This window comes from Crinia signifera, chromosome 9 (genome assembly GCF_055691185.1).
Source record: "Crinia signifera chromosome 9, ASM5569118v1, whole genome shotgun sequence".
Taxonomy (NCBI): domain Eukaryota; kingdom Metazoa; phylum Chordata; class Amphibia; order Anura; family Myobatrachidae; genus Crinia; species Crinia signifera.
The window spans coordinates 169,029,158-169,055,664 of NC_139225.1; the positions used below are offsets into that span (position 1 = coordinate 169,029,158).

The 26,507-nt window shown below is 50.7% G+C and overlaps 1 protein-coding gene across 1 annotated transcript in view; it reads right to left on the reverse strand.

Moving 5' to 3' along the window:
* Positions 1-22,824, reverse strand: part of ERCC2 (ERCC excision repair 2, TFIIH core complex helicase subunit) — a 104,717-nt gene extending 81,893 nt beyond the window's left edge. The window contains exons 1-5 of the mRNA XM_083160434.1: positions 22,671-22,824; positions 12,213-12,312; positions 8,501-8,578; positions 4,092-4,154; positions 3,904-4,017 (exon numbers count right to left, since the gene is read on the reverse strand). Coding sequence (XP_083016560.1) covers positions 3,904-4,017; positions 4,092-4,154; positions 8,501-8,578; positions 12,213-12,312; positions 22,671-22,732 — 417 coding nt within the window. The 5' untranslated portion in view covers positions 22,733-22,824. The remainder of the gene's footprint in view (positions 1-3,903; positions 4,018-4,091; positions 4,155-8,500; positions 8,579-12,212; positions 12,313-22,670) is intronic.
* Between the last annotated feature and the right edge of the window lie 3,683 nt (positions 22,825-26,507).

Consider the following 26,507-nt stretch of genomic DNA (forward strand, 5'->3'; position numbering starts at 1 on the left):
CACGTACCCCAATACGCTGCATGGTACTAGATGCCTCATACACGTACCCCAGTACGCTGCATGGTACTAGATGCCTCATACACGTACCCCAGTACGCTGCATGGTACTAGATGCCTCATACACGTACCCCAATACGCTGCATGGTACTAGATGCCTCATAAATGCCTAGGTCATGCCTGCTGGTGTAATGCAGGAAGCCACATCGACAAGATCTAGTAACATTTTGCCTGCAGGAGCAGAAGAGAGAACCCCACACATCCCTATGATCACTAGATGGTACTAGATGCCTCATACACGTACCCCAGTACGCTGCATGGTACTAGATGCCTCATACACGTACCCCAGTACGCTGCATGGTACTAGATGCCTCATACACGTACCCCAATACGCTGCATGGTACTAGATGCCTCATAAATGCCTAGGTCATGCCTGCTGGTGTAATGCAGGAAGCCACATCGACAAGATCTAGTAACATTTTGCCTGCAGGAGCAGAAGAGAGAACCCCACACATCCCTATGATCACTAGATCTCCTGTGTGCAGCCACCAGAGATGCTGAGAATGGGGCGATGACAGGTAACGGATCGGTCAGCACTACAAACATCTCATACATTGTCTCAATTATCAGTGCGCTATCTTAAATATCATCGAAATGGACATTAGTGAAGTCCCCAAAGTCGTTTGCCAATCCTGTAGACAGAGAAAAAGATCCGCTCTTCTAGCTGTAAATTCTGTACAGTTAGACCAGTGATTTTCAACCTTTTTACCTTGCGGCACACTAAATAAGATTTTAAAATTGCCAAGGCACACCATGAGATCCCCATAGTACAAAACATATTGGCCCCACAGGAAAAAAAAAAAAACCTATTGGCCCTGATATAAAAAAACAATCACACTGGTCCCCACAGGTAACACAAATAAATCACATTGGGTCTTTACATGAAAAGAAGAGCCCAGTAAATAACAGTTGAACTGGTGGTGGCTGTAAACTGGTTTGGGCATCTCTAGATCTGGGGGCACACTTGAGACCAGCTCAAGGCACACTAGTGTGCCACGGCACAGTGGTTGAAAAACACTGAGTTAGACTGAAGTCCAATTTTACAATGACTTGCTGGAGAAAGCTAGGCCCTATGAAATATTGCTTCTGTTGCCTACAGAGATATACAGTGACTAGATCCCATAAAGACTCACCACTGGCAGACAGGAGGACGGACTCACCCCAGGTAGATACCATAGGAACGAAGGACGACGGACTCACCCAAGGCAGAAACCATAGGCACGCCGGAGGACGGACTGCCCTCCTAAAAGACACCATAGGCACGCAGGTGGACGGACTGCCCTCCTGGCAGACACCAAAGGCACGCAGGTGGATGGACTGCTCTCCTGGCAGACACCATAGGCACGCAGGTGGATGGACTGCTCTCCTGGCAGACACCATAGGCACGCAGGTGGATGGACTGCTCTCCTGGCAGACACCATAGGCACGCAGGTGGATGGACTGCTCTCCTGGCAGACACCATAGGCACGCAGGAGGATGGACTCACCCCTGGCAGACACCATAGGCACGCAGGAGGATGGACTCACCCCTAGCAGACACCATAGGTACGCAGGTGGACGGACTGCCCTCCTGGCAGACACCAAAGGCACGCAGGTGGATGGACTGCCCTCCTGGCAGACACCATAGGCACGCAGGAGGATGGACTCACCCCTGGCAGACACCATAGGCACACAGGAGGATGGATTCCCCTCCTGGCAGACACCATAGGCACGCAGGTGGACGGACTGCCCTCCTGGCAGACACCATAGGCACGCAGGAGGATGGACTCACCCCTGGCAGACACCATAGGCACCCAGGTGGACGGACTGCTCTCCTGGCAGACACCATAGGCACGCAGGTGGATGGACTGCTCTCCTGGCAGACACCATAGGCACGCAGGTGGATGGACTGCTCTCCTGGCAGACACCATAGGCACGCAGGAGGATGGACTCACCCCTGGCAGACACCATAGGCACGCAGGAGGATGGACTCACCCCTAGCAGACACCATAGGTACGCAGGTGGACGGACTGCCCTCCTGGCAGACACCAAAGGCACGCAGGTGGATGGACTGCCCTCCTGGCAGACACCATAGGCACGCAGGAGGATGGACTCACCCCTGGCAGACACCATAGGCACACAGGAGGATGGATTCCCCTCCTGGCAGACACCATAGGCACGCAGGTGGACGGACTGCCCTCCTGGCAGACACCATAGGCACGCAGGAGGATGGACTCACCCCTGGCAGACACCATAGGCACCCAGGTGGACGGACTGCTCTCCTGGCAGACACCATAGGCACGCAGGTGGACGGACTGCCCTCCTGGCAGACACCATAGGCACGCAGGTGGACGGACTGCCCTCCTGGCAGACACCATAGGCACGCAGGAGGATGGACTCACCCCTGGCAGACACCATAGGCACCCAGGTGGACGGACTGCTCTCCTGGCAGACACCATAGGCACGCAGGTGGACGGACTGCCCTCCTGGCAGACACCATAGGCACGCAGGAGGATGGACTCACCCCTGGCAGACACCATAGGCACGCAGGAGGATGGACTCACCCCTAGCAGACACCATAGGCACCCAGGTGGATGGACTCACCCCTGGCAGACACCATAGGCATGCAGGAGGATGGATTCCCCTCCTGGCAGACACCAAAGGCACGCAAGTAGATGGACTGCTCTCCTGGCAGACACCATAGGCACGCAGGTGGATGGACTGCTCTCCTGGCAGACACCATAGGCACGCAGGTGGATGGACTGCTCTCCTGGCAGACACCATAGGCACGCAGGAGGATGGACTCACCCCTGGCAGACACCATAGGCACACAGGTGGATGGACTGCTCTCCTGGCAGACACCATAGGCACGCAGGAGGATGGACTGCTCTCCTGGCAGACACCATAGGCACGCAGGAGGATGGACTCACCCCTAGCAGACACCATAGGCACGCAGGAGGATGGACTCACCCCTAGCAGACACCATAGGTACGCAGGTGGACGGACTGCCCTCCTGGCAGACACCAAAGGCACGCAGGTGGATGGACTGCCCTCCTGGCAGACACCATAGGCACGCAAGTAGATGGACTGCTCTCCTGGCAGACACCATAGGCACGCAGGTGGACGGATTCCCCTCCTGGCAGACACCATAGGCACGCAGGTGGATGGACTGCTCTCCTGGCAGACACCATAGGCACGCAGGTGGATGGACTGCTCTCCTGGCAGACACCATAGGCACGCAGGAGGATGGACTCACCCCTGGCAGACACCATAGGCATGCAGGAGGATGGACTCACCCCTAGCAGACACCATAGGTACGCAGGTGGATGGACTGCCCTCCTGGCAGACACCATAGGCACGCAGGAGGATGGATTCCCCTCCTGGCAGACACCATAGGTACGCAGGTGGACGGATTCCCCTCCTGGCAGACACCATAGGCACGCAGGTGGATGGACTGCTCTCCTGGCAGACACCATAGGCACGCAGGTGGATAGACTGCCCTCCTGGCAGACATCATAGGCACGCAGGAGGATGGACTCACCCCTGGCAGACACCATAGGCACGCAGGTGGACGGACTGCCCTCCTGGCAGACACCATAGGCACGCAGGAGGACGGATTCCCCTCCTGGCAGACACCATAGGCACGCAGGAGGACGGACTCACCCCTGGCAGACACCATAGGCACCCAGGTGGATGGACTGCTCTCCTGGCAGACACCATAGGCACGCAGGTGGATGGACTGCTCTCCTGGCAGACACCATAGGCACGCAGGTGGATGGACTGCTCTCCTGGCAGACACCATAGGCACACAGGAGGATGTACTCTACCTCAGGAATAATGGATTACATTAAGCAGGACAATGGACCTACCTCTGGATTCACACACAGATTACGCCTGGAGCTCAGAGCCAAGGCCATAAAATTGAGAGTCTCCCCAGTCTGAGCTTGTATATAGTCCATGAGTTTCCTCAGCTCCTCTACCACCTATGGGATACATAGTAGTGGTCACCGGGATGATTATTACATCAGAAATAGAATTCGTGAGGAACGTTTCTAACCTTCTCTATTTCTGGAACAGTTCTGGAGCAGTAGATCAGCTTGGTGACTTCCAGAGGGTACGTCTAGGACACATTAACAATGTACAATATTACTGACTGAACCGGTCTTAAATACCTGCATTTAATGGGTACAGACATCAAAGTGAGACACAGACCGCAGTAATAAGACAGAAAAGAGATTTTTGGAGTGTACACATTTAGTGATTCAAGGCACTTGTAAAATCATTCGTAATAATGGCCAGTTGAACGTTATACGGCATACACGTTGATATTGTTTAGGGACGCCATCCGGTCACCTCACCGTACACAGAATCAGAGACGTTAGGTCTAATTGAGCTGCAAGTAGACACGACGGGAATCACCCAGGAATCTAGGTACGAGGCATCCCAGATGTGGCTGAAGCACGACTGCCAAGCTCTCATCACGAGAGTGTCCTGTGGCGGGGAGTACAGTCATGCGGGGGTCTTTGTTGCAGCTGCACTGGAGCTGCGGTCCTGAGGCTGAGGCCTTTCTGAACTTACCACAATTGCCTCTGCGGTGGAACCATTTCCGGCTTTTGGGCGGAATATGGTAGCCTGAAAGGACTGTTGGCTTGGCCCTGAGAAGGGATACCTGACCGGCGTGGCTGTTGTCGGGAGAAACTTGGACTTCCCAGCCATAGCCTTTGAAATCAAGGTCGTCTAACTCACTCCCAAACGATCTTTCTTCTGTCAAGGGGAGATTCTCCACACATTTCAACTCAGCATCTGCTACCCTGACGCAACCAAAGGGCCCTGCGGACCGACACAGCCATGGCAGAATTGCGCACGCTAATGGCGCCCAATTCCTTTTGTGCTTCACAAAGCACCTTTGCTGTGTCTCTATGTGGCATCATTTTTCCGCCACCTGAGCTACGGACATATCCGATACCAGGCCTTCCTGAATGTGGGATGCCCAGGAAAAAATGGACTTTGCCATCCAGCAACTGGCAAAGACCAGGCGTTGAGATGCCCCACTTGCTGTATATATAGACTTGAGGGTGGCTCTTATACGACCCATCCTTAAGCATGGAGGTCACGGGAACTGGGAGGACCACTTTTTTTAGATAAACAGAATACCAATGTGTCAACCACCGGAGGCTCCTCCCACACTTTCCTTCTTAAGGGTTTGAAAGGAAATGTGGCTACAAAGAAATTATTGGTACTCTTTACTTAGCCCGGCGGCCATCGCGGGCATTGAATGCACTAAAAAATCGGGTGCGACGCGACTTCCCATAGGGAACAATGTTAAATGTCTCAATTGACCCGATTTTCCTGTTCAATGCCTCAATTGACCCGATTTTTCCATAGGAAACAATGTTAAATGGGCCACAGAGGCCAAATAGGCACCCTGAAGTGTGAAATGGCCACCCGAATTGTTAACGCCACCCCACGATCAACGTCAACCCGATGCGTGGCGAGCGCAGCGAGCCCACGAGGGGCGGCGGTACGCGTCCTACGACCTTTTCATACCCCCACTATCCACGTCGGCGTGGAGTTGAGAATAGAATAGTGTGGCGAGCACGAAGCGTGGCGAGCGCAGCGAGCCCCGCGAGGGGACGCGGATACCTGTGAAGCCCGCGAAGGGACGCGTTTACCTGTGAAGGTATCCACGTCCGCTCGCCACGCTTTGGGCTCGGTGGCTCGCCACACTATTCTATTCTCAACTCCACGCCGACGTGGATAGTGGGGGTATGAAAAGGTCGTAGGATGCGTACCGCCGCCGCTCGCCATGCTTGGGGTTGACGTTGATCGTGGGGTGGCGTTAACAATTGTGGGGGCCATTTCACACTTCAGGGTGGCTATTTGGCCTCTGTGGGCCATTTAACATTGTTTCCTATGGAAAAATCGGGTCAATTGAGGCATTGAACAGAAAAATCGGGTCAATTGAGACATTTAACATTGTTCCCTATGGGAAATCGCGGGCATCGCACCCGATTTTTAGTGCATTCAATGCCCGCAATTTTTTTACCTGCGATGCCCACGATCAAAATCGTGGGCGCCGTGCTAGGTAAAGAGTACCAAATTATTTTTCTTATATTAAAACATACTTTTATTGATTCTTTATTAAAAAAGATTAAGGGGAAAAATTCTCTGAAGTTGTACTTTTGTTTTATTTTGGTACAATCAGTCTTAAATACAGTTGATACTTTGTGTATTATTTCTTTAGTAATGTATCACTTTTGGTACAGTTTATTCTTCCTTTTTGGTCAGATATTTGATAGGATGTAGAGGAGGGGATAGATTCTCTCTTCTCAGTCCTTGGGGACTTTGTTCTCCAGGGGATTAAGTCTGTTACATTAATCACAGATACTGTATATGGCTTTTAGATTCCCTTTAAATGAATTTTGGTGAGGCAATCAGTTGTGTGAATCAGCTTATGGAGTGTTTATATGGGAACTTTTACACACATTGATTTTATTGTGTGTTTGGTGTTCACCTTACAGATGTTATATTTTCACTGTCTTTTAATGTATTATTCTTTTGATATCTAGATCAACAGATTTTTTGTATTATAATATTTTTTAGTATTTCTGTTGCTGTCCAGAATCTCTATTGGTCAGTGACAGGGGTACGACCTTAATAGTGTTTAGAGTTTATATTAAGGTGTCAGCATTCTATATATTAGATCAGGGGTGTCCAAACTTTTTGCGACGAGGGCCAGATTTGGTGAGGTGAAAATGTGTGGGGGCCGACCATTCAGCCTGACATTCTTTGAATCATTAATCACATCAGAATGGTCCCCCACTCTGCCCCCATTCACTGCATGTCCCCCAGCCTGCCCCTTCACTGTATATTCCCCTGCCTGCCCCCATTCGCTGTATGTCCTCCACTCTGCCCCCTTCACATTATACTCCCCTGCCTGCCCCTCCTTCACTGTATGTTCCCCACTTTGCACCCATTCACTCTGTTCTGTAGCTTGCCCCCCCTTCTCTGAATGTCCAGGGGTTGGACGCACACTCACCCGAAAGCCGCCAAACACATCTCACTGTGGCGGCCAGCACCTCCTCACTGTTGCAGACAGCAAGGTAAAGGCACGCTCACCGGGACCCCACCTTAAGTGTCCTGTGCTGTGCATCCCGCCCGCTTCTGGCTGGAGGCTCCGGGCCACTTGAAATGATGGCACGGGCCGCAGTTGGCCCCCGGGCCGGACTTTGGACATGCTTGTATTAGATGCTGTGATTCAGTCTCTTACTGTGGTTTAGTATACAATTTACGGTACTTGTTTCCTAGCACGGCGCCACCAATAAATGTATGCCATCGGGTTCGGAAAAATCAGTCGCATCGCATGCGACCAAATCGCATGCCATGCGATGCGATGGACCCGATTTTTACATTGGAACCAATGTTAAATGCCCCCCAGGCCCCATTTTTCATTGTATGCTCCCCATTGTTAACGCCATGCCACGATCAACGTCAACCCGAAGCGTGGCGAGCGGTGGCGGAATGCGTCCTCCGACCTTTTCATACCGCCACTACCTACGTCGGCGTGGAGTTGATTTTATATAGTGTGGTGAGCGCAGCGAGCCTGAAGCTAGGCGAGCGCACCGAGCCCCGCGAGGGGACGCGCATTACTTCAGACGTATTACGCGTCCGCTCGCCGCGCTTCGTGCTCGGTGGCTCGCTGCGCTCGCCACACTATATAAAATCAACTCCACGCTGACGTGGATAGTGGGGGTATGAAAAGGTCAAAGGACGCGTACCGCCGCCCCTGATCGGTCGACCCCGATGCGACCGATTTTCAAAGTGCGTTAAAAACCTCTTTAAAGCCCGAAAATCGGGTCGGTCTGGTCCCATCGCATACCTTAAGTTAAGGTATGCGATGGGACCCGATGGGCGCCGTGAAACAAGTACCCAATTTACTTTTATTCACTTCTGTGACATCTAGTGAATATTCAGCTGTGTGTCATCTGAAGGGGTAATATACAGTGAAAGCCATTGTTCTAATGGGGTAACTGTCGGATATCCCCAGAGGGAGGATGGACCACAGAAGCCCTGTATAAATCTATAACATCGGCATGCATCTGGGTCTGAGGGGCACAGACATGGCTACATAGATTTTGCTTGGGAAAGATGACCTGGATCTTACCACTCCCTACGGAACCATATTGCCGTGTATATGTTGGCATGTAAATGTAAAATATTTGATATGAAAGGAAGTTTCTGTGAAAGTCTTTATTAATATGAAGATCCTAAAATGACAGCAAAAGAAATGTGATTTCTTGGTTATACTTTGTACTAATAGTCACTGTTTTATGGAAACCACCTATCCTTTAGCAGTGTCTATGTGCACACCTGTAAGTAACCCCATGTACAGGGGATTCCACATTCATCCAATCAGGTTCTACCGCTATGACATTTCTATAGTCTTAGCTATTGTATTAGACTTACTCTTTGATAGGCCACAATCAGAGACAGCAATGAGACGGTCTTCCCTGTGCCAGAGGGCATTTCCAGCACACCATGACCCTGTAAGAAGTCCAGGCCAAACATGAATAAATCAATGCATCACATAAACCTTAACAAGCTCTGCAGTGATTATATAGATTCAGGAGCCAAAAGTGCTTTTATTATTAGAGATTTAACTGTATGAATAGAGACATCGGAGGTATAACAGGATGGTAAGATTCCTATGAGGCCAAGGGGAATATCGCGTGTAACAGACTAGCCAGGGGCTACCTGAGAAGCCGGGACATCGGCCCTTATTCAGATCTGATCGCAAGTACAAATTGGGCAGTTCCATGTGTACTGCAGGTGGGGCAGAGAGAGTACGATTTGTGCGAGTTATTTTGTTTCTGTGCAGGGTAAATACCCAGTGGTCAGTCTGTGAGAAAGGCTCCTTTAAAGCCGAAAGAAATTTGTCGACTGTGGTTTCCCCTGCACTACAAGGATGGGTGATTATGTCTGTGACCCCCGCTATTACTAAAGGCATGAGAGTGCTGATTTATATGCTGCAAAAGTCTGATGCTCATATGTTTATGGAATAAATTGTCGAGTGCTGCCTTCTTTATATCCTTGAATATAAAGAGAGATATATATTTATATTTATATGCATGCCTGGCTGTGTGTGTGTACAAAGACCTGACGCAGTGCAGTGTATTAAACACTTCCCTGCGTGATGCCCTGGGCCCCACCTCCAAGCCGGCCCAGTTCTTCAGTAGCATTGACTAGTTGCTGCGCAGTCTGTACTGCTGCGGTGCCGAGTTTCTTTGCCTGGTTAAAGGCTCCTATGAAGGTATACCCATCTCTAGCCTAGGGAAAAGATTTGTACAGACTGTCACTATATCATCTTGAAATACTGACACTAATAGTTGCCTGAACATCACATTATCAATGGCTATACCACACACAGCCTAGCGGTCATTGATGATTACATGTATGTACCACACACAGCCTGGCGGTCATTGATGATTACATGTATGTACCACACACAGCTTGGCGGTCATTGATGATTACATGTATGTACCACACACAGCTTGGCGGTCATTGATGATTACATGTATGTACCACACACAGCTTGGCGGTCATTGATGATTACATGTATGTACCACACACAGCCTAGCGGTCATTGATGATTACATGTATGTACCACACACAGCCTGGCGGTCATTGATGATTACATGTATGTACCACACACAGCTTAGCGGTCATTGATGATTACATGTATGTACCACACACAGCTTGGCGGTCATTGATGATTACATGTATGTACCACACACAGCTTGGCGGTCATTGATGATTACATGTATGTACCACACACAGCTTGGCGGTCATTGATGATTACATGTATGTACCACACACAGCTTGGCGGTCATTGATGATTACATGTATGTACCACACACAGCTTGGCGGTCATTGATGATTACATGTATGTACCACACACAGCTTGGCGGTCATTGATGATTACATGTATGTACCACACACAGCTTGGCGGTCATTGATGATTACATGTATGTACCACACACAGCTTGGCGGTCATTGATGATTACCATGTATGTACCACACACAGCTTGGCGGTCATTGATGATTACATGTATGTACCACACACAGCTTGGCGGTCATTGATGATTACATGTATGTACCACACACAGCTTGGCGGTCATTGATGATTACATGTATGTACCACACACAGCTTGGCGGTCATTGATGATTACATGTATGTACCACACACAGCTTGGCGGTCATTGATGATTACATGTATGTACCACACACAGCTTGGCGGTCATTGATGATTACATGTATGTACCACACACAGCTTGGCGGTCATTGATGATTACATGTATGTACCACACACAGCTTGGCGGTCATTGATGATTACATGTATGTACCACACACAGCTTGGCGGTCATTGATGATTACATGTATGTACCACACACAGCTTGGCGGTCATTGATGATTACATGTATGTACCACACACAGCTTGGCGGTCATTGATGATTACATGTATGTACCACACACAGCTTGGCGGTCATTGATGATTACATGTATGTACCACACACAGCTTGGCGGTCATTGATGATTACATGTATGTACCACACACAGCTTGGCGGTCATTGATGATTACATGTATGTACCACACACAGCTTGGCGGTCATTGATGATTACATGTATGTACCACACACAGCTTGGCGGTCATTGATGATTACATGTATGTACCACACACAGCTTGGCGGTCATTGATGATTACATGTATGTACCACACACAGCTTGGCGGTCATTGATGATTACATGTATGTACCACACACAGCTTGGCGGTCATTGATGATTACATGTATGTACCACACACAGCTTGGCGGTCATTGATGATTACATGTATGTACCACACACAGCTTGGCGGTCATTGATGATTACATGTATGTACCACACACAGCCTGGCGGTCATTGATGATTACATGTATGTACCACACACAGCTTGGCGGTCATTGATGATTACATGTATGTACCACACACAGCTTGGCGGTCATTGATGATTACATGTATGTACCACCACAGCTTGGCGGTCATTGATGATTACATGTATGTACCACACACAGCTTGGCGGTCATTGATGATTACATGTATGTACCACACACAGCTTGGCGGTCATTGATGATTACATGTATGTACCACACACAGCTTGGCGGTCATTGATGATTACATGTATGTACCACACACAGCTTGGCGGTCATTGATGATTACCATGTATGTACCACACACAGCTTGGCGGTCATTGATGATTACCATGTATGTACCACACACAGCTTGGCGGTCATTGATGATTACATGTATGTACCACACACAGCTTGGCGGTCATTGATGATTACATGTATGTACCACACACGGCTTGGCGGTCATTGATGATAACATGTATGTACCACACACGGCTTGGCGGTCATTGATGATTACCATGTATGTACCACACACGGCTTGGCGGTCATTGATGATTACCATGTATGTACCACACACAGCTTGGCGGTCATTGATGATTACATGTATGTACCACACACAGCTTGGCAGCCATTGATGATTACATGTATGTACCACACACAGCTATACATGGTAATTATCATCATCAATGGCTGCCAGGCTGTGTATCATACTAGCATCAATTTCTGGGGGTACAGTGTGTATTACAATTATACAAATTCCTTCCTTTCAAATCAAGGGCACAACATCAGCGTATCTAAATATATTTGGGGGTAAAAAGGTTCCCTGATCCCTTATTTCCAGGTATACTTTAAGAATATTTATGAGTTAATACAGATTGTCAGCACTTTCTCCTGCTGATTATAGGGGTTGACTAACCTCCTGTTTTCAGAGCAGCAAGCAATCCGAATTGTGTGAAGTGATTACTTGGTGCCAGGTGTTTTCTCTATACATAATATATATACCTGCTCTTCATATCACACATCATAGCAGGAAAGCTGTGGTGCTTCTAGCATCCTCTGTTCTGTATAACAGTGCTGAGATACAGACCAGATTGTGCTAAAAGCAAAGTGCCACCCCAGGCAGGAAAAGGAACGGCACAAAGCTTGAAAAGTGCAGGGTGCTAGAATGATCACTATATATCATGCATCATACAAACATATGTAACATCCTCATCTGATATCATGTGAGCACAAACCTTAGCATCCAGAGTCCTCTTGAGCTCCAACATATAAGAGAATTGTTCTGGATAAATGAATTCATAGGGGAAATATACCAGCAATCCATCTATATTAAGCCTGGTGGAAAAGAAAATAAGCCAATGGTAATAGTATTATTAGCCTTTATTTCTATGGTGCCACAAGGGGTCCACAGCAACTTGCAATGTATATAAGCAGGAGCAGTCTGACCACAAGACATTGAAGTACAAAGACAAGGTATATAATCATTGCTGCATTAGTGATACCCAGCAGCGAGGTGCCGAAACAGAAGATTTGGCGCCATTGTCAGCAATGAGGAGATGATTAAATAAGAGATGGAAAGAAAATAACAGCAGAGAAGAGGGTCCTGCTCAGAGAGTTTACAATCTAAAAGGTATAATGGTGTACAATTTAATAACTGCCCTCTTTATATCGCAACCAATGCTCCAATAGCAATCACAGTGTTTGTTATACAGGGGTTGGGATCATTTGGTCTATTGCATTATGGTAGAAAGTCATTAGGTCGAATCCATTAGGTCGACATGCTAAAAGGTCGAAATGATTCTAGGTCGACATGGGAAAAGGTCGAAAGGTCATTAGTTCGACAGGTCATTAGTTCGACATTGTCTATGTTGACATTCACAAGGTCGACATGGGGTTTTTCACTGTTTTTTTACCTGAATGTCAACACAGTCGACATGGACACAGTTTAAAGTGCACTGCATCCCCTCGTATCGCTCGCTGCGCTCGCTATGCGTCGGGCACGGTGCCTCGCTACGCTCGGCACACTATTTTATTCTCCCACCACGCCCTAGTGGATGGTAGGGCATGAAATACCGCCTGTCGGCACATGTTGGCTCAAAAAACAGTGAAAAACTCCATGTCAACCTTGTGAATGTCGACATAGACAATGTCGAACTAATGACCTTGTCGAACTAATGACCTGTCGAACTAGAATCATGTCGACCTTTTCCCATGTCGACCTAGAGTCATGTCGACCTTTTAGCATGTCGACCTAATGGATTCGACCTAATGACTTTCTACCATAATGCAGTAGACCAAATGACCGCATCCCGTTATACAGCCAGAAGTAAGAGATATATACATACACAGGGATACCAGCACAGGTCATATAACACAGTGGCTCTCAACCTCGGTTCACGTTTTCTAGGTCACCCAGCACAGGTGCACATATTACTCACTGACCCATTTTAAATGATCCACAGGTGGAGCTAGTTGTTGCACTTGTGATTCTGTATGGAGACCTGCACTGTTAGGGTACTTGAGGACGAGGTTGAGAACCACTGATATGACAGATGGAATACAGAACAAGACCTAGATCAGGTAATAACATAGGTGTACTGATAGTATACAGCATAGTAGCTGCATATACAAACATAGCTATACCCAGGGGACAGGCGGCGGCTGTACACATAGAGCTGTACCCAGGGGACAGGCGGGGCTGTACACATAGAGCTGTACCCAGGGGACAGGCGGCACCTGTACACATAGAGCTGTACCCAGGGGACAGGCAGCAATTGTGTATATATCGAGCTGTATATATGGGATAGGTGGCAGCTGTACACATAGAGCTGTACATAGGGGACAGGCGGCAGCTGTACACATAGAGCTGTACATAGGGGACAGGCGGCAGCTGTACACACAGAGCTGTACATAGGGGACAGGCGGCAGCTGTACACATAGAGCTGTACATAGGGGACAGGCGGCAGCTGTACACACAGAGCTGTACATAGGAAACAGGCGGCTGTACACGCAGAGCTGTATATATGGGACAGGCGGCTGCTGTACACGCAGAGCTGTACATAGGGGACAGGCGGCGGCTGTACACATAGAGCTGTACCCAGGGGACAAGCGGCAGCTGTACACATAGAGCTGTACCCAGGAGACAGGCGGCAGCTGTACACATAGAGCTGTACCCAGGGGACAGGCGGCAGCTGAACACAAAGAGCTGTACCCAGGGGACAGGCGGCAGCTGTACACATAGAGCTGCACTAAGGGGACAGGCGGCAATTGTGTATATATCGAGCTGTATATATGGGACAGGCGGCAGCTGTACACATAGAGCTGTACATAGGGGACAGGCGGCAGCTGTACACACAGAGCTGTACATAGGGGACAGGCGGCAGCTGTACACATAGAGCTGTACATAGGGGACAGGCGGCAGCTGTACACACAGAGCTGTACATAGGGGACAGGCGGCAGCTGTACACACAGAGCTGTACATAGGGGACAGGCGGCAGCTGTACACACAGAGCTGTACATAGGGGACAGGCGGCAGCTGTACACATAGAGCTGTATATATGGGACAGGCGGCAGCTGTACACATCGAGCTGTACATAGGGGACAGGCGGCAGCTGTAACCATAGAGCTGTACATAGGGGACAGGTGGCAATTGTGTACATATCGAGCTGTATATATGGGACAGGCGACAGCTGTACACATATCGAGCTGTACATAGGGGACAGGCGGCAGCTGTACACATAGAGCTGTACATAGGGGACAGGCGGCAGCTGTACACATAGAGCTGTACATAGGGGACAGGCGGCAGCTGTACACATAGAGCTGTACATAGGGGACAGGCGGCAGCTGTACACATAAAGCTGTATATATGGGACAGGCGACAGCTGTACACAGAGCTGTACATAGGGGACAGGTGGCAGCTGTACACACAGAGCTGTACATAGGGGACAGGCGGCAGCTGTACACATAAAGCTGTATATATGGGACAGGCGACAGCTGTACACAGAGCTGTACATAGGGGACAGGTGGCAGCTGTACACACAGAGCTGTACATAGGGGACAGGCGGCAATTGTGTACATATCGAGCTGTATATATGGGACAGGCGGCAGCTGTACACATAGAGCTGTACATAGGGGACAGGCGGCAGCTGTACACATATAGCTGTACATAGGGGACAGGCGGCAATTGTGTACATATCGAGCTGTATATATGGGACAGGCGGCAGCTGTACACACAGAGCTGTACATAGGGGACAGGCGGCAATTGTGTACATATCGAGCTGTATATATGGGACAGGCGGCAGCTGTACACAAAGAGCTGTACATAGGGGACAGGCGGCAGCTGTACACATAGAGCTGTACATAGGGGACAGGCAGCAATTGTGTACATATCGAGCTGTATATATGGGACAGGCGGCAGCTGTACACATAGAGCTGTACATAGGGGACAGGCGGCGGCTGTACACATAGAGCTGTACATAGGGGACAGGCGGCGGCTGTACACATAGAGCTGTACATAGGGGACAGGCGGCAATTGTGTATATATCGAGCTGTATATATGGGACAGGCGGCGGCTGTACATAGGGGACAGGCGGCAGCTGTACACAGAGCTGTACCTAGGGGACAGGCGGCTGTACACAGAGCTGTACCTAGGGGACAGGCGGCAATTGTGTACATATCGAGCTGTATATATGGGACAGGCGGCAGCTGTACACATAGAGCTGTACATAGGGGACAGGCGGCAGCTGTACACATAGAGCTGTACATAGGGGACAGGCGGCAGCTGTACACATAGAGCTGTACATAGGGGACAGGCGGCAGCTGTACACAGAGCTGTACATAGGGGACAGGCAGCAATTGTGTACATATCGAGCTGTATATATGGGACAGGCGGCGGCTGTACATAGGGGATAGGCGGCGGCTGTACACACAGAGCTGTACATAGGGGACATGCGGCGGCTGTACACACAGAGCTGTACATAGGGGACAGGCGGCTGTACACACAGAGCTGTATATATGGGACAGGCGGCGGCTGTACATAGGGGACAGGCAGCAGCTGTACACAGAGCTGTACCTAGGGGACAGGCGGCTGTACACAGAGCTGTACCTAGGGGACAGGCGGCAATTGTGTACATATCGAGCTGTATATATGGGACAGGCGGCAGCTGTACACATAGAGCTGTACATAGGGGACAGGCGGCAGCTGTACACATAGAGCTGTACATAGGGGACAGGCAGCAATTGTGTACATATCGAGCTGTATATATGGGACAGGCGGCAGCTGTACACATAGAGCTGTACATAGGGGACAGGCGGCGGCTGTACACAGAGCTGTACATAGGGGACAGGCGGCGGCTGTACACATAGAGCTGTACATAGGGGACAGGCGGCAATTGTGTATATATCGAGCTGTATATATGGGACAGGCGGCGGCTGTACATAGGGGACAGGCGGCAGCTGTACACAGAGCTGTACCTAGGGGACAGGCGGCTGTACACAGAGCTGTACCTAGGGGACAGGCGGCAATTGTGTACATATCGAGCTGTATATATGGGACAGGCGGCAGCTGTACACATAGTGCTGTACATAGGGGACAGGCGGCAGCTGTACACATAGAGCTGTACATAGGGGACAGGCGGCAGCTGTACACATAGAGCTGTACATAGGGGACAGGCGGCAGCTGTACACATAGAGCTGTACATAGGGGACAGGCGGCAGCTGTACACAGAGCTGTACATAGGGGACAGGCGGCAGCTGTACACAGAGCTGTACATAGGGGACAGGCGGCAGCTGTACACATAGAGCTGTACATAGGGGACAGGCGGCAGCTGTACACAGAGCTGTACATAGGGGACAGGCAGCAATTGTGTACATATCGAGCTGTATATATGGGACAGGCGGCGGCTGTACATAGGGGATAGGCGGCGGCTGTACACACAGAGCTGTACATAGGGGACAGGCGGCGGCTGTACACACAGAGCTGTACATAGGGGACAGGCGGCTGTACACACAGAGCTGTATATATGGGACAGGCGGCGGCTGTACATAGGGGACAGGCAGCAGCTGTACACAGAGCTGTACATAGGGGACAGGCGGCGGCTGTACATAGGGGACAGACGGCGGCTGTACACGCAGAGCTGTACATAGGGGACAGGCGGCGGCTGTACACACAGAGCTGTATATATGGGACAGGCGGCGGCTGTACATAGGGGACAGGCGGCGGCTGTACACGCAGAGCTGTACATAGGGGACAGGCGGCTGTACACACAGAGCTGTACATAGGGGACAGGCGGCGGCTGTACACACAGAGCTGTACATAGGGGACAGGCGGCGGCTGTACACACAGAGCTGTACATAGGGGACAGGCGGCGGCTGTACACACAGAGCTGTACATAGGGGACAGGCGGCGGCTGTACACACAGAGCTGTACATAGGGGACAGGCGGCGGCTGTACACGCAGAGCTGTACATAGGGGACAGGCGGCTGTACACGCAGAGCTGTATATATGGGACAGGCGGCTGCTGTACACGCAGAGCTGTACATAGGGGACAGGCGGCGGCTGTACATAGGGGACAGGCGGCGGCTGTACACACAGAGCTGTACATAGGGGACAGGCGGCGGCTGTACACACAGAGCTGTACATAGGGGACAGGCGGCGGCTGTACACACAGAGCTGTACATAGGGGACAGGCGGCGGCTGTACACACAGAGCTGTACATAGGGGACAGGCGGCGGCTGTACACACAGAGCTGTACATAGGGGACAGGCGGCGGCTGTACACACAGAGCTGTACATAGGGGACAGGCGGCGGCTGTACACACAGCTGTACATAGGGGACAGGCGGCGGCTGTACACACAGAGCTGTACATAGGGGACAGGCGGCGGCTGTACACGCAGAGCTGTACATAGGGGACAGGCGGCTGTACACACAGAGCTGTACATAGGGGACAGGCGGCTGTACACACAGAGCTGTACATAGGGGACAGGCGGCTGTACACACAGAGCTGTACATAGGGGACAGGCGGCGGCTGTACATAGGGGACAGGTGGCTGTACACACAGAGCTGTATATATGGGACAGGCGGCGGCTGTACATAGGGGACAGGCGGCGGCTGTACACACAGAGCTGTACATAGGGGACAGGCGGCGGCTGTACACACAGAGCTGTACATAGGGGACAGGCGGCGGCTGTACACACAGAGCTGTACATAGGGGACAGGCGGCGGCTGTACATGCAGAGCTGTACATAGGGGACAGGCGGCTGTGCACACAGAGCTGTACATAGGGGACAGGCGGCTGTGCACACAGAGCTGTACATAGGGGACAGGCGGCTGTACACACAGAGCTGTACATAGGGGACAGGCGGCGGCTGTACACGCAGAGCTGTACATAGGGGACAGGTGGCTGTACACACAGAGCTGTATATATGGGACAGGCGGCGGCTGTACATAGGGGACAGGCGGCGGCTGTACACGCAGAGCTGTACATAGGGGACAGATGGCTGTACACACAGAGCTGTACATAGGGGACAGTCGGCGGCTGTACATAGGGGACAGGCAGCGGCTGTACACGCAGAGCTGTATATATGGGACAGACGGCGGCTGTACATAGGGGACAGGCGGCTGTACACAGAGCTGTACATAGGGGATAGGCGGCTCTAAACACAGAGCTGTACATAGGGGACAGGCGGCGGCTGTACACACAGAGCTGTACATAGGGGACAGGCGGCGGCTGTACACACAGAGCTGTACATAGGGGACAGGCGGCGGCTGTACACACAGAGCTGTATATATGGGACAGGCGGCGGCTGTACATAGGGGACAGGCGGCGGCTGTACACGCAGAGCTGTACATAGGGGACAGGCGGCTGTACACACAGAGCTGTACATAGGGGTCAGGCGGCGGCTGTACACACAGAGCTGTACATAGGGGACAGGCGGCGGCTGTACACACAGAGCTGTACATAGAGGACAGGCGGCGGCTGTACACACAGAGCTGTACATAGGGGACAGTCGGCGGCTGTACACGCAGAGCTGTACATAGGGGATAGGCGGCGGCTGTACACGCAGAGCTGTACATAGGGGACAGGCGGCTGTACACGCAGAGCTGTATATATGGGACAGGCGGCGGCTGTACACGCAGAGCTGTACATAGGGGACAGGCGGCTGTACACACAGAGCTGTACATAGGGGACAGGCGGCGGCTGTACATAGGGGACAGGCGGCGGCTGTACACGCAGAGCTGTACATAGGGGACAGGCGGCGGCTGTACGCACAGAGCTGTACATAGGGGACAGGCGGCGGCTGTACGCACAGAGCTGTACATAGGGGACAGGCGGCGGCTGTACGCACAGAGCTGTACATAGGGGACAGGCGGCGGCTGTACGCACAGAGCTGTACATAGGGGACAGGCGGCGGCTGTACGCACAGAGCTGTACATAGGGGACAGGCGGCGGCTGTACGCACAGAGCTGTACATAGGGGACAGGCGGCGGCTGTACACACAGAGCTGTACATAGGGGACAGGCGGCGGCTGTACACACAGAGCTGTACATAGGGGACAGGCGGCTGTACACACAGAGCTGTACATAGGGGACAGGTGGCGGCTGTACACGCAGAGCTGTACATAGGGGACAGGTGGCTGTACACACAGAGCTGTATATATGGGACAGGCGGCGGCTGTACATAGGGGACAGGCGGCGGCTGTACACACAGAGCTGTACATAGGGGACAGGCGGCGGCTGTACACACAGAGCTGTACATAGGGGACAGGCGGCGGCTGTACACACAGAGCTGTACATAGGGGACAGGCGGCGGCTGTACACACAGAGCTGTACATAGGGGACAGGCGGCGGCTGTACACACAGAGCTGTACATAGGGGACAGGCGGCGGCTGTACACGCAGAGCTGTACATAGGGGACAGGTGGCTGTACACACAGCTGTATATATGGGACAGGCGGTGGCTGTACATAGGGGACAGGCGGCGGCTGTACACACAGAGCTGTACATAGGGGACAGGCGGCGGCTGTACACACAGAGCTGTACATAGGGGACAGGCGGCGGCTGTACACACAGAGCTGTACATAGGGGACAGGCGGCGGCTGTACATGCAGAGCTGTACATAGGGGACAGGCGGCGGCTGTACACACAGAGCTGTACATAGGGGACAGGCGGCTGTACACACAGAGCTGTACATAGGGGACAGGCGGCTGTACACACAGAGCTGTACATAGGGGACAGGCGGCGGCTGTACACGCAGAGCTGTACCTAGGGGACAGGTGGCTGTACACACAGAGCTGTATATATGGGACAGGCGGCGGCTGTACATAGGGGACAGGCGGCGGCTGTACACGCAGAGCTGTACATAGGGGACAGACTGCTGTACACACAGAGCTGTACATAGGGGACAGTCGGCGGCTGTACATAGGGGACAGGCAGCGGCTGTACACGCAGAGCTGTATATATGGGACAGGCGGCGGCTGTACACAGAGCTGTACATAGGGGATAGGCGGCTCTAAACACAGAGCTGTACATAGGGGACAGGCGGCGGCTGTACACACAGAGCTGTACATATGGGACAGGCGGCGGCTGTACACACAGAGCTGTACATAGGGGACAGGCGGCGGCTGTACACACAGAGCTGTACATAGGGGACAGGCGGCTGTACACACAGAGCTGTACATAGGGGTCAGGCGGCGGCTGTACACACAGAGCTGTACATAGGGGGACAGGCGGCGGCTGTACACACAGAGCTGTACATAGGGGACAGGCGGCGGCTGTACACACAGAGTTGTACATAGGGGACAGTCGGCGGCTGTACACACAGAGCTGTACATAGGGGACAGGCGGCGGCTGTACACGCAGAGCTGTACATAGGGGACAGGCGGCTGTACACACAGAGCTGTATATATGGGACAGGCGGCGGCTGTACATAGGGGACAGGCGGCTGTACACACAGAGCTGTACATAGGGGACAGGCGGCGGCTGTACATAGGGGACAGGCGGCGGCTGTACACGCAGAGCTGTACATAGGGGACAGGCGGCGGCTGTACACACAGAGCTGTACATAGGGGACAGGCGGCGGCTGTACACACAGAGCTGTACATAGGGGACAGGCGGCGGCTGTACACACAGAGCTGTACATAGGGGACAGGCGGCGGCTGTACACACAGAGCTGTACATAGGGGACAGGCGGCGGCTGTACACACAGAGCTGTACATAGGGGACAGGCGGCGGCTGTACACACAGAGCTGTACATAGGGGACAGGCGGCGGCTGTACACACAGAGCTGTACATAGGGGACAGGCGGCGGCTGTACGCACAGAGCTGTACATAGGGGACAGGCGGCGGCTGTACGCACAGAGCTGTACATAGGGGACAGGCGGCGGCTGTACGCACAGAGCTGTACATAGGGGACAGGCGGCGGCTGTACACACAGAGCTGTACATAGGGGACAGGCGGCGGCTGTACACACAGAGCTGTACATAGGGGACAGGCGGCTGTACACACAGAGCTGTACATAGGGGACAGGCGGCTGTACACACAGAGCTGTACATAGGGGACAGGCGGCTGTACACACAGAGCTGTACATAGGGGACAGGCGGCGGCTGTACACGCAGAGCTGTACATAGGGGACAGGTGGCTGTACACACAGAGCTGTATATATGGGACAGGCGGCGGCTGTACATAGGGGACAGGCGGCGGCTGTACACGCAGAGCTGTACATAGGGGACAGGCGGCGGCTGTACACGCAGAGCTGTACATAGGGGACAGGCGGCGGCTGTACACGCAGAGCTGTACATAGGGGACAGGCGGCGGCTGTACACGCAGAGCTGTACATAGGGGACAGGCGGCGGCTGTACACACAGAGCTGTACATAGGGGACAGGCGGCGGCTGTACACACAGAGCTGTACATAGGGGACAGGCGGCGGCTGTACACGCAGAGCTGTACATAGGGGACAGGCGGCGGCTGTACACACAGAGCTGTACATAGGGGACAGGCGGCTGTACACAGAGCTGTACATAGGGGACAGGCGGCGGCTGTACACGCAGAGCTGTACATAGGGGACAGGTGGCTGTACACACAGAGCTGTATATATGGGACAGGCGGCGGCTGTACATAGGGGACAGGCGGCGGCTGTACACGCAGAGCTGTACATAGGGGACAGACGGCTGTACACACAGAGCTGTACATAGGGGACAGTCGGCGGCTGTACATAGGGGACAGGCAGCGGCTGTACACGCAGAGCTGTACATAGGGGACAGGTGGCGGCTGTACACACAGAGCTGTATATATGGGACAGGCGGCAGCTGTACATAGGGGACAGGCAGCGGCTGTACACACAGAGCTGTACATAGGGGACAGTCGGCAGCTGTACATAGGGGACAGGCAGCGGCTGTACACGCAGAGCTGTATATATGGGACAGGCGGCTGTACACAGAGCTGTACATAGGGAATAGGCGGCTCTAAACACAGAGCTGTACATAGGGGACAGGCGGCGGCTGTACACACAGAGCTGTACATAGGGGACAGGCGGCGGCTGTACACACAGAGCTGTACATAGGGGACAGGCGGATGTACACGCAGAGCTGTACATAGGGGACAGGCGGATGTACACACAGAGCTGTACCTAGGGGAGCACTGTATATAGGGGAAATACATAAATTAAAATAATAGATACTAAAACGTGGTTCTTACTTCATCGCTGCTTTTGGCACCACCTCTCTCCGACTGACCACGCCCTCAATACGGAAATACATTGAGTCTATTGGAGGACAGTCATATGTTATGAACTGACGCCACAGTGCGGGCAGAATACCCAATCGGAAGAGCGAATAGAGTCACGTGCATAAAGACTGACCGGAAGTGTATTGTGACGTCTCCACTGCAGGCGCCCGACAAATGTAATGAGTCTGCTTGTAGCCATAGAAATGACGCTGTCACATTAGACTACACTGAGCCGCAAGGCGCGACGGGAGTTGTAGTTGCGGTCAGCTCTATTGATAATCCATCCCATCAGCAGGGCCCAGCATGGAGGATTATATGTAACGGAGGTAACTGACTCCTACTCCCCCAGTAACCAATGTCTGTTGGCTTTGGCATCATTAATATTTCATTGAAAGTTTTCTGAACGTGAGCAATGCAGGGAGCGAGCTGGGTCCATCTGTGGGGAACATAAGAACATGTCATAGACCAGGCTTTCCCAACCACGGTCCTCAAGGCACACCAACAGTGCAGGCATTCCCAACCACGGTCCTCAAGGCACACCAACAGTGCAGGTTTTAGTGATATCCAGGCATCAGCTCAGATGGTTTAATCAGAATCACTCAGGTACTAGTTAAGTCTGTGCTCAAGCCTGGATATCTAGAAAACCTGCACTGTTGGTGTGCCTTGAGGACCATGGTTGGGAAAGCCTGTCATAGACAATGGCCAAGCAGGTGCTAAACCATGGCTAGGCATATACTGGAAACCAATGTATAGCGCACAGAGACTACCCTGGGACATACATACTTTGCTTCACTTCATGGTGACGCATACACTATCACCTGTGTGAGTCTCTGAAACACTGCCATCTGCTGGCAGAGAGTGAAACTACATCTCTTTCTCACACATGCACAAACACAGAAGGTAGCAGACTAGGATTCACGCGGGTTTACTAGTAAAACATAAAATAAACAGGTGCTGGTAAGAATTAGAAAAAATATATATTCACAAGGTGATGAGAGTTAATAATCTGGCAAATTGAGGAAATTGTAACCCTCCTATTTAAATACCACAAAATAAGGAAAAAAGCCGGTATACCCCCCTGATAAGGACATAAACTTGTATATTATTCATATTATATATATATATATATATATATATATATATATATATATATATATATATATATATATATATATATTGAGTTTAGCACACTCCTGAAGGTATTTTGCAGTCCTGTACTTTACATACCTCCCAACATGACCCTCTCCAGGAGGGACACAATGCTCTGCTTCTGGACTTTTTTCTTAATGCATAATTATCTTCATCTGTGTTGAATAGGTTAATTGATAAGGAAGATGCTTTAACACCGGTGATGATAATCATACATTAAGAGGGAAGTGCAGGAGCAGAGCAATGTGTCCCTCCTGGAGAGGGTCATGTTGGGAGGTATGAGTTACTTACAATAATATAATTGTAGCAATCCTGGTAACAGTTACAATTTGTATCCACAGAGATCCTCTGGATTCCCCCTGCTGTCATTACAGCTATATATACAGTTACGATCTATACACATGGAGCAATATGATTGCTGAGCAGAGATGGTCGCTGATGAAAAGGAGATACTGCCAGGGGAAGCCGTAGGGGAACACAAAATCTGGTACTGTATGGGGCAAATGCCAATAAGCAATTTGCTCACAAATTTAGGAGAATGAACAAAAACATTCAGTGAAATTGTTTAGATCAAATAGGTCCAAATACAGTAAATTGTCTGAGTGACAGTTGTTGTCCTTTTTCCGATTTGGGAAACAAATGACTTAATTAGAAATTACAACTGCTCCTATCCAATTCCAGGTTTTTATTCCATCCAACCAACTAGTTGGATGGTTGGAGGAAAGTTGGTCTGATGTGTGGCCAGCATTAGAATATATAAACCTCTGCCACCCTGCTGATTGCTTCAGTGTCCTGTCATCTGATGCAACTATCCATATTTACCATGTACTTGTCCTAAACTGTCTTGTACTGTAATTGATCTGTTTTTGCTGATTTGTGTATTGTTAGGCGCTGCGGAACCTTTGTGGTGCCATATAAATAAATAATAATAATAATAATAAAAGGTTGACATCAGTATTTCATTGTTTGTTGTTGTTGTTTTTTTTGGTGTCTATGTCAATTGTACCGAACCCCCTCGCATGGCTTCCTAAGCTCGCCATGCTTCGGGCTTGGTGCCTCGCTGTGCACGGCACACTATTATATACTCCCTCCACACCGTGGCCAACTCCAGTCCCCGAGAGCGACCAACAGTTCACGTTTTCCAGATCACCTCGCAGGTGCACTCATTACTCACTGGCACATTATAAATGATCCACAGGTGGAGCTAATTACTTCACTTGTGATTCTGTGAGGAGACCTGGAAAATGTTAACTGTTGGTAGCTCTTGAGGACTGGAGTTGGCTACACCTGATGGTAGGGTATGAAATACCGCCTGTATGCACATGTCGGCTCAAAATTTTGCAAAATATCTGCACATGTCGACCTTTTGACCCTGTTGACCTTTTCACTGTCAACCTACAGTCAATCTATCAAGAGTCCGGACACTGTTGGTTAGTTTGTCCTGCCCACGGTCACAGCTGAGTATCACTGTATAGGTGGATATTGTGGCTATTTCACTGGTTGTCTGTCAGATGCGGGGTCCTCGTACCAGATACCTCTATATACTGTATCAAAGAATGATGACGATGGTCAGAGCCAGAGAATTAGCTAGGAGACATGGTCTTATAGTAATGCTCCTTACATATGATGCCACACAAACAGTAATGTCCATTACAGAATATGCCACACACAGTAGTGCCCATTATACATTATGACACACACCATTATGCCTAGTAGACATTTTACCACACACCGTAATGCTTAAGTAACTTTATACCACATACATAATGCCCATTGCACATGCCACACATCATAATGCTTAGTCAAATTTTTTGCCACACCGTAATGCTCATTACACATTATGCCACACACCATAAAGCTTTATGGTAACACTATACATGCAATGGCATAATTATACATTTTACACACCCTTTAGGCATTTTAGTGCCACTTACCCATAATGCACCCCGTAGTGCTGCTTACACACATAATATTGCTTACAAATATAATGCCCCTACTTGTAGGGCCACTGCCTTACACATATAAAAAAAACCACTAGTGCTGCTTAAATGCATAAATGCCCCTGAAGTGGCTCTTACCTATATTCCGGTTGCCATGGGTTACCTGCTCATTGCCAAGGGGGATTTCATGCCTGTTGCCATAGGGGGTTACATGCTCGTTACATAGTAGTTAAGGCTGAAAAGAGACTTGCGTACATCTAGTTCAACCTTGGTTTATTAGATTAACCCTTATTTTATGTATTGTATCTTGAAATTTTATTTTAAAGACAGATTTGTATTCTTAATTGTACCCCTGGACGTTTTTAACCAATAAATGTTTGTCCAACCTTATTTTAAACGTATGTGTCTGCCGACACCACCTCTCCATCTGTCGACACCACCTCTCCATCTGTCGACACAACCTCTCCATCTGTCGACACCACCTCACCAAGAAGAGAGTTCCAAAGTTTGGCTACCCTGACTGTGGACAAAATTTTTCCTTCTAAGTAAACAAAATCTTTTTTCTTCTAATCTAAACTCTTGCCCACGTGTCCTGGAGTCCTTCCTTGTGATAAAACGGGTGCTTGACAGTTCTGTATATTGGCCCCTGATATATTTGTACATGTTAAGCATGTCCCCCCTTAAATGTCTCTTCTCTAGTGTAAACAATGCCAATTTG